The sequence below is a fragment of the Triticum aestivum genome, chromosome 2B (genome assembly GCF_018294505.1).
Source record: "Triticum aestivum cultivar Chinese Spring chromosome 2B, IWGSC CS RefSeq v2.1, whole genome shotgun sequence".
NCBI lineage: Eukaryota > Viridiplantae > Streptophyta > Magnoliopsida > Poales > Poaceae > Triticum > Triticum aestivum.
This window is the reverse complement of record NC_057798.1, coordinates 113,152,330-113,162,212: the sequence shown is the minus strand read 5'-3', so window position 1 is coordinate 113,162,212 and position 9,883 is coordinate 113,152,330. Positions and strand designations below refer to the sequence as shown.

Here is a 9,883-nt window from a genome sequence, read left to right as displayed (position 1 = left end):
CCTTGTTTGTAAATGTTCGATCACCGCCTTCAAGGGCACCACTAGTGGAATCACGGCATCTCGCATTGTGTGAGGGCATGAGGAGAATACAGTGGCCCTAGTGGCTTCTTGGGGAGCATTGTGCCTCCACACCGCTCCAATGGAGACGTACTTCCCCTCAAAGGGAATGAACTTCGATAACATATCCTCATCTCCACCGGCTCCACTTGTGGTTATCTCTTTCTTTTACTTTGTGCAAGCTATTGTTGTGTTGTATCCTTTGGTTGCACTTGTTGTTATCGTTGTTAGCATCATATAGGTTGCTCACCTAGTTGCACATCTAGACATCCTATTTGTTGCTAAACCTAAATTGTAAAGAAAATTTAAAAATTGTTAGTTGCCTATTCACCCCCCCCCCCTCTAGTCAACAATATCGATCCTTTTAGACGAAGCGGGAAAACATCTGGGAATGTTTTCCCGGCATTTGGCAGTTTTTGGACAAATGAACCAGAGGGAAAGGATACGTGTTCATCATGTCAGAGGCATGTGACAGATGAGTGGATAGCATATTCGGATTCGTTAGATTTTTCTAAGAAATTTTCATATATAAATTATTTTCATCTGAGTAATAGATTAGTTTATATGAATTTTCAAAGTTTTAAATAATATTCTAAAATTATTTTAATTAATAAATTCAAATTATCCAAAACAATAAATGCTAAGGTACCTAGAACTGTACCCAACTGACCAGCAGAGAGGCTGACCAGTGGTCCCAGTTGACTGGGTCAACTTCCCAGTCAGCAGAGGCTGACTGGTGGGCCAGCTGCCTAGTCAGCAGGCTGACTGGACAACCTTATCCACTGGAACAGTGGACAAGGCCCACATGTCAGTGTCTAGGGCTAATCCCTCTGTTTACATCTGAACTTTCATTAATTAAGGGGGCAGGGCCCACATGTGAGTGGCATTATAGGTTAGTTAGTTAGGCAGCTAATTAGGTCGGGGTTAATTTAGGTGCGGGACCCACGTGTGAGTGGCTCAGGTGCGTAATTAGGTGGGAAATTAGCAGTGCCACATCGGCACCACCGGAGCGAGCCACCAGCGACCTCAACAGAGGCGGTGCCTTGCCGGAGTTGGCCGGAATGGCGCTACGGGAACCAGATTGGGGCGCGGTCAGGAGTGTTCGAACGCGGGTAGAGCCGCACGTCGAACGACGGTGTTGGTTGGCGGCGGGGTGGCTGGACGCGTCATCGACGTCAAGCGGAGCGGCGCCAGGGGTCGGGCGAGCTTGGTTTTGACGATGAGGAGCGTGACATGGGTTGTAGGTGGGTGCACTGGCAAGTTGGCCTCGCTGCGCATTAGACGATGGTGCCAGTAGGTGCGGGGATGGTCGGAGAATACGGATGCGGCGACGGTCGACGGCGGCTTCGGGCGGAGCTCGTCCAACTAGGGGCTACAGGGCACGGGAAGGAGCAGGGGAGGTCGAGGAGAAGTGGGGGCTCACAGTGAGGGAAGTGGGGGACTCAGGGGAGCCTAGGGCGGTCGGAGTCGAGGGAATCGGGCGACAACAGCGGCGGCGACCAGCGAAGGGGATCGGGCACGGGCGGCGTTGGTAGTGGTTCTCGGCGCCGATCTGGCGCGGTAGACGACGAAGAGGATCCCGGCGGTCCTCCAGGACATGAGGGGACACCAGGAGAGGCCGCTGGCCACGCTGGAGTCGAGGCATCGGCGATGACCCACTCGAACGAGCTCGTAGGGGAGGATCCAGGGGAGAGGGAGAGAAGTGGGAGAGACAGAGGGTGCGGGCGAACCCTAGGGGAATCAGATGCAGATCCTCTGATCAAAAGATATTTAAGTTGAATAGAATTAGATCGACAACCAATCAAAGGTTGATTTGTTGAGCACCAACTCATGTTCGGAGTGACGTCTAAGCCGAAGGGAAGAATTCTAATTTCGGCTGATGATTGCGAGCATTCGCAAACACATCGAATCAAATGCTCGAAATGACGATAACAAAGGATACTAATGAATATTGCTAGACATATGGAAGTAACCATAATGCAGGCCGGCAAGAACTTCAGGAGCAATAGGCCGCTGAGAATTTTCAGAAGATTGAATAACATTTCAAAGAATTTTGTGAAACACATAAACAACTGAGGATGAATGAATACCCGGTAAGTGTGAGAAATTATCCGTAGGTGTATTCATGCGGTAATGAACTACAAGGCAGCAAGTTTAAAGAATTCTCGGGACAACAGAGAGTATTTCGGGGCATCTTGTAAAACAAGAGCAACGAGGACTTCCTTTGCCGCACGCGACATTTTCCTTTGCACCGTCCTTGCACCTTCGCCCGCGATCTCTCATTGACGTCTTCAAATTGTTGTTCTATAAGGCTGGTCACAATGGGGAGAAACTTAGGAGTAACACCACACACTTCAATACAACTTTGCTTATGTGACACATATTTAATGAAGAGAGAGATGTTTGTGGTAACTAGCTAAGTTACCGGAACATCACACACTTCAAGAAATAATGAGTCTATAACCTAATAAATACATCGTTGCATAACACTACATAGATGTTCCTACCCACTATGAAGATAGTAACATAGTCTAGGGAAATGTGTAAGTTACTAGCTTATGTTCTTGCCCATTGTGACCAGCCTAATCGTGTCTGCTGCCCTGGGGCGGTCAAGATATTTCTCCTTGAGTGCTTCTTGGTGTATTTGCAAAGCAGTCTTGACACCTCTCCCCACAGAAGCTTCACTGTTTAGACTAAAAAAATATTAAACTCTTCATCTTATTTGCACTCTAATCGTAGCCCCACATTGTAATGTTCCAAAATCTCATTTAGTCTCCCCTCAAAAAAAAATCTCATTTAGTCTCGTGGCACTCCACCAAGGGACATCTGTTCCTCTGCAACTGTTTTATTTGAGTCACACCATCTTGCGAACCTAGGCATAGCATGTCACCATGAGCTGGTGTAATTTCAGGAAGTTGGCGAGGCACCATCCATTGCCCCCAAACTTCCCGGGAGCAACTACATAGAAATTGGGCCGAGACGAAATGGGAAAAAATGGTGCAAGTCCTTGTCCACCTCACACAGAGGACATCGACTATCTCTGGACCATTCCGTTTGAGCACTTGATCTCCTGATGGCAATCTACCACGAGATTACTCGTTCACCATATAAACACCTACTACCTGCCTACTAGGCGTCTAGGATCTGTCGCTATCCCGACACCCATCGCACCTGTTTCTGTTTGCAACTGTATTACCAGACTATCATGCACTCCGGCTCCAAGCTAGCCATGGTGCTCCAGCGGTGGCGGAAACTTACCGCGCGCGGGAAGGGTTTGCGCGCGCGCGGGAGAAAGCGGCACGCGGCGTGGTAGATTTGGCGCGCCGCTTACCGCGCGCCTATAAATTGCCGCGCTCGCCGCGCGCACAGCACACAGTCACGCGCCCTCCCCTCGCAACCTCGCCGCCTCGCCGCTTCGCAGCTTTCCGCGCCACCACCGCGCCACCATGCCGAGGAGGACGAGCGAGCCATGGCGGAGTGACGCCGTCGCCACCCGGAGGACGTCGCCGACGAGCATGCCTACTGGGCGGAGAGGACGGCAAGGCGCCGCGCGGAGCGGGCTGACCGGCGTCAGCGGAATGCATTGGCGAACGAGCAGTGCGACATAGTTTCAGCAGATGGAAGGTCGTTCTTCACCGCGGACGACGATCGTTGGGACGACATATGGATCTCAACCTCGGACGACACCGACGAGGATGATGGTGATGGTAGCGACTTGGAGTAGTTTCTATCGCTGTATGTCGTAATAGTTTCTATCTATCTATCTATGCCGTAGTAGTATCTATCTATCTATGTATGTCAAACTATCTATCTATGTATGTCGAACTATCTATCTATCTATGTAAAATATCTTGTATCGTTTTTTTATCTATGCAAAAAAATGTTTGTTTATTTGCGCGCGCTGCATTTTTACCGCGCCTGCTGGAGCTGCGCGCGCGGGGCTTTACAGCGCTGCTGCTGGAGCAAACGCTGCGCGCCGCGCCAAACCAGACGATGGGCGCGCGTCAAATCAGTTTTTAGCGCACGGCGCGTTCGGCGCCTGTTGGAGATGCTCTCAGTACACTTCTAGTGAGCCACTTTCTTCTGAAATCGGCTTGCCATGCTATCCGTAGGAACATATTCTTATCCAAGCCTGCCATAGATACGGATCTATGTATATGTGCCATGACAACAGCAACAACAAGAGAAAAATACTAAGTTACAAAGGAGTTTTTATAGCCCTAGATCAACCTTGCTAATGGAGTCCCCTGCTGGCTAATTAAGCTGCATTAAGATTTCACACCTAATGGAGTATGTATTCTGCATGGTAAGTAAGTGTGGCGATGCTAACCGAGTGAGCCACTATCAAATTATTATTAGACATGACCATGCATGGATCACACACCAAGAGGTTCCTTCTCCTCCACCACCACGGCGGGCTTGCTGCTGACCTCGAGGAGCAGCTTCACGACGGACCTCATCGACGGCCGGTTGATCGGGAGGCTGGAGGCGCAGAGCAGCGCGACGCCGAGCACCCTGCGCATCTCGTCCCTGCAGGTGCAGGACTCGCCGGCGAGCCTCGGGTCCAGCACCGAGTCCAGCCCCTCGCGCTCGATGCCGCCGCGCACCCACCTCACAAGGTCCTTGTCGCCGAGCTCCGGCCCCACGGCCCTCTTGCCGGTCACCAGCTCCAGCATCACCACGCCGAAGCTGTACACGTCGCTCTTCTCCGTGATGCGCAGCGTGTACGAGTACTCTGGAGTTCAGACAGATCACTGTCATCAGTTCATCGGCAAGTTAATAAAGTCCGGGATAAAGAACCGTTGGCGGCTCACCGGGAGCGATGTAGCCGCAGGAGCCGGCGATGGCGGACACGGCGTTGGGGCCGCCGCGGTTGTCGTCCATGACCCGGGCGACGCCGAAGTCGGCGACCTTGGCGCCGAACTCGGCGTCCAGCAGGATGTTGTTGGACTTGACGTCCCGGTGCACGATCGGCGGCGCGCAGTCGTGGTGGAGGTAGGAGAGCCCCTCCGCGGCGTCGACCATGATCCTGCGCCGCATCGGCCAGTCCAGCAGGCCTCCTTTGCCGCCGTGGAGGAGGTCGCCCAGGCTGCCGTTGGGCATGTACTCGTAGACCAGCAGCCCGCGGTCACCACTGCGGAGGCAGCACCACAACTTCACGATGTTCTTGTGCCGGATCCTGCCCAGCGTCGCCACCTCCGCCTCGAAGCTGTCCTTCATGCCGTCCTTGATGTCTTTCCTCTTCGCCGCGGCGCCGCCGACACCCCACAGCTTTTTCACGGCCACGACATCGTCGTTCCCGAGGACGGCCCTGTACACCTTGCCCGCCGCGCCCGTGCCGACCACGTTGTTCTCGTCGTCGAGACAGCCCAGGAGGTCCTCCTCCTCGAACTCCACCTTGTGGAACGACGTGACTACCCACTTGTTGTCGCCGGGCTCCGCGCCGCGCCTCTTGTGCTGGCTCTGGCTCCGGTACTTGTACCAGAACCACGCGACGCCAAGGATGAGTATGGCGACGGCAAAGGTGAGCACGGACTCGACGCTCCCGACGAGGCTGTGGCGGCGGGCGGCTGCTCTCCGCGCACCGGGGCATGCGCCGCGGCAGAGGGCCGGGTTGCCCAAGAAGCTGTCATCGTAGATGTCGCCGGAGAACAGAGGAGGCAAATTGCCGGCGAGCCGGTTGTTTGACAGGTTGAACATGCTCAGCTTAAGGCTCTCCAGCTGCACAGGCACGCCGCCGGTGAACTCGTTGTTTGACAGGTCAAGCGAATTCAGCACAGGGAGCTCCCCCAGCTCCGACGGGATGTTCCCGGTGAGACGGTTATGGGCAAGGTCGAGCTGTGTAAGTTTCTGCCACCGTCGAACACCATGTGGCAGCTCGCCGGAGAACGAATTGTTCCGTAAATCAAGCCGGGCGAGCGTGGACACATCAGCGAGTGACGCCGGCAGAGGACCAGAGAACCCGTTGTTGGCGGCCGACAGCTCGACCAGCCTTGTCAAGCTGCCTATATGCGCCGGCAGCACGCCAGCAAAGTGGTTGTCTGATATCAGCAGCTGCGACAGGTTGTGCGCCAGGGCAATGGCTGGCCCCAGGGTGCCGGACAGAGCGTTGCCGGCGAGCTCCAGCAGGTACAGGCGTGGCAGGCCCCACATGTCCGGCGGCACGGCTCCAGACAGCCGATTGTTGGGCAGCCGCACACGCGTCAACGTCCGGCATTGCCCCAGCTCCTGCGGAATCGAGCCCGAGAGCTCGTTGTTCAGAATCAGAAGCTGCTCCAGCACCCCTGCGCTGCAGAGAGTCGCCGGAATGCGGCCGGAAATCCGGTTGTCTGACAGGTCGAGGAACTTGAGCGGGCAGTTCTTCCCGAACTCCGGCGGCAACTCCCCGACGAGGCGGTTACTGAACAGCCTCAGGTCGTTCAACGCAGGCGCCTTATCCAGCGTCGACGGCACGGGGCCTGACAGCTCGTTCTCGTACAGGTGCAAGCTCTCCAGCCTCGGCGCGAGGAACAGGTCCGCCGGTATCTCGCCGGACAGCCTGTTCATGGCGGCGTCCAAGAACCTCAGCTTCGTGAGCCCGCCCATTCCCCCCGGCAGCCTCCCGGAGAGGTTATTCTTGTAGAGCTCGATCTGGACGAGGTTCTCCAAGCGCCCGATACTCTCCGGGATCTCGCCGGTGAGGTTGTTGGTGGAGAGGTCGAGGTTGACGAGGCTCCTCAAGCTGCCAATGGAAGACGGTATCCGCCCGACGAGGCAGCACCCGGCGAGCCACAGCACGCGGAGGCGCGGCAGCCCGTCGGGGAAAGCGTCCGGCAGAGACGACGGCGCGAAGGGGTTGTACGCGAGCAGGAGCTCCTCGAGGGAGCTGACATTGGCCAGGAACGCCGGGAACCCGCCGGAGAGGTCGTTGCCGGCGAGGCTGAGCGTGGCGAGCGAGGCGAAGCCCGCGCCGTAGCTGCTAGGCACCTCTCCGGAGAAGGCGTTCCCGGCGAGGTCGAGGTGCCTCAGATTCGGCAGCGCGGCGAGGCAGGGAGGGAGGGGGCCGGCGAGCGAGTTGTAGGAGAGGTCGAGGCGCAGGAGGGACCTCAGCGAGCAGAGCTGGGGCGGGAACGCTCCGGCGAGCGAGAGGTTGGAGAGGAGGAGCGAGGCCACGGCCGGGTCAGCGGAGGACCGGCAGAGGACGTGCGGCCAGCGGCACGGGGAGAGGGACGGGTCCCATGCCGCGAGCGCGGAGGCGGGGTCGGAGAGGGCGGCCTTGGCGGCCAGGAGGCGGGTGAAGTCGGCGGGGAGGGGCGCGGCGGCGGCGGCGGCGGCGGTGGCGAGGAGGAGGCACAGGAGGGGCAGGGGAGTCATGGCATTGGTGTGGGACGGAGAGCGGAGAAGTGGAGGGAGTGGTGGTGGGTCACCCCCACGACGAGGTCTCTCACAAACGGGTCGTACAGGATTCGCCTTCGTGGGGTGGGCTTAACTGTTGTTCTTCGCGAAGCTCTCAACTGCACTTTTTTTTATTGGTCGGCAGGGATTTTGTTTTTTCTGTGCAGCTTCCAAATCACTGTAAACTTTTAAACACATTTTTTGCAGATCCATAGTGAACACGTACAAGATTTCGTATAATTGTTTTCAAAACATTTAAAATGGTTTTTTCCTTTTCTTTTTTAAAATGCCGAGCGCCGTGAAGCTCGCTGTGAAGGCCTGCACTGCATATGCCCGAACCATCTCAGCGCCAGTATGGACGTCACATCCATTATCCCCATGGCAGCCACTTAAAAAATGTTGCCATGATGATCACAAAAACATATTGCCATCGTTACTAAAGATTCAGTTTTGCCATGAAAACTTAAAGCATGTTGCCATGTTAATTAAAATGTCACCCATCACATTTTTCGAACTTGTTTTGCCATGTCAATTACTACTGCATACTTTGCCATAATGTTAATGAAATATGAATTAAAAATCACAAAAAATGCCGTGATTTTGGAGGACAAATTCCAAGGATTTGGTAACACAAAACAATTTATCTGAAAAACTTGCATTTTGATTTGGGACACAAATATTTTTCTAAAATTGCCCATGTGACTTCCGACTATTTTTACCATGTAAACCAAAGTTGCCATGACACATAACCAAGAGTAATAAATGCTACTTAAAACTTTGTAAACCCCAATTTGTGATCACAAGAGCCAACACAAAAATTCATGGCGACACCCACAGTTTGGCGGAGTGTGAACTAGATCGTGGTTTCGTACATTTTGCAATCTGCAACGCTTCAGGGACAGTAGATGAATTTTTCTCATAATAATAATAATATATAGAGTAGAAAATTTAACCGTGCCACACTTGCACTACTAGTTCACAATGGCAATGACAGTCATCTCTTACACCTACCATGTCACTCCCTTTTGTACTACCATGTCTAGATATAAAAATGTCACAACCTAGCTAGTCATGCATTAGAGTGTTGCATCATGTTTACTTTTCCATCAGAAACTTGAAATGGGGATGACAGAACCCCCAGTCCCCTCTGAAACCAACTAGGGTTACTAAAATAATTTTTCAATGAACCTGAAATGCCCTTCTAAAATGCCCATCATTTTTGCCTTGGTTCAGAACCTCTGCCAAAAGTGGTGCACATTTTCCTAGGCCATCCTAAGGTTTTTGATTTAAATCATAAATATTTGAATTTGGGCATTTAAAATAATATAAAATATTTAAATGCTCAAATATCTTCAAACTAAAATGTTTCATGTTGGAAATAATCCAACTATGGACCAGGAGTAGTTTGGTGATTTTTGGAGTTGCCTAGGTATTTTATTTAATTCAACAAAGTTGCAGATATATTAAATAAAAACAGAAACAAAAAAAAAGGAAAAACCTTACTTGTGCGGCCCAGCCAGCTGGCCGGCCCAGCTAGCCAGCCCAGCCCACCACCGCCGTCGTCCTCCTGGCGCCAGTCGGCCAGGCGTGTGGCCGGCGCGCGCGCACGGCCACCGCGCCACGCCACCTGCTCGCCTGCTTGCCTGCCCTCCCCTCCTCGCTCGACGCCCTGGACGACGCCACGCCTCTCCCCCTGCTCTCTCTCACTCTCCCCCGGCTCTCCCCTCGCTCTCTCTCTCACGGCCGAACACGACCGTCGCCGCCGTTCACCATAGCCATCGTCTCCGGCCACCCCTCGCTCCCCCGACTAGCTCAGAAGCTCCGCCTCGACTCCCTCTTCCTCCCCACCGCTCCACAGCTCCCCGGAAGCCCTGCATCGCCGCCACGTCGCCGTTCCCCTCTTCGGGCTCCGACCACCGTCGCCGTCGAATTCGCCGTCTCCAGCGCGTCCCCGTGCCCGCTTCGACGCCCACTGCAACCGCGGTGAGCTACGCCACCGTTTCCCCCTCTTCTCCCCCTCGTTCCCTCACCGTAGGCCCTAGCCCCACCTCGGCCGAGACCTCCACGCCGCCGGCGATGTCGCCGTCGTGGCCACGGTCGCCGTAGCACCCAACCGAGCACACCATCGTGCTCCCCACCTCACCAGGAGCACGCAGCACGCACCAACGCCTCCCCAAACCCCCTGCAACACTGATCCCGACCGCACCCGAACTCCGGCCGCCGCAGCCGAGCTCGCCGCCGTCAACTCCGGCCACCCCGAGCCCAACCACCACCACCAATAGACGCGGCTCAACCTCAGCAACACGTAGATGCCTTCCGCCGTCCATTTGGTTGCCGGAATGGCAAAAAGCACTTTCGCCGCCGTCTCGGACCTCGCCGGCGTCATGTCGCCGGTGGGGTTTGACTTGCCCGACCTGGGGTTTGACCCCCCAGGGTCACTGACGCGTGGGCC

The 9,883-nt window shown here is 54.7% G+C and overlaps 1 protein-coding gene across 1 annotated transcript; it reads right to left on the bottom strand.

The window, feature by feature from the left end:
- Positions 1-4,138: 4,138 nt before the first annotated feature.
- Positions 4,139-7,452, bottom strand: LOC123043794 (receptor-like protein kinase HSL1). Its single transcript, XM_044466373.1, has 2 exons — positions 4,872-7,452; positions 4,139-4,792 (listed from the first exon to the last, which is right to left on the bottom strand). Exons 1-2 carry the CDS (start codon positions 7,408-7,410, stop codon positions 4,434-4,436), a joined length of 2,898 nt encoding a protein of 965 aa, XP_044322308.1. The 5' UTR covers positions 7,411-7,452; the 3' UTR covers positions 4,139-4,433.
- Positions 7,453-9,883: the final 2,431 nt, after the last annotated feature.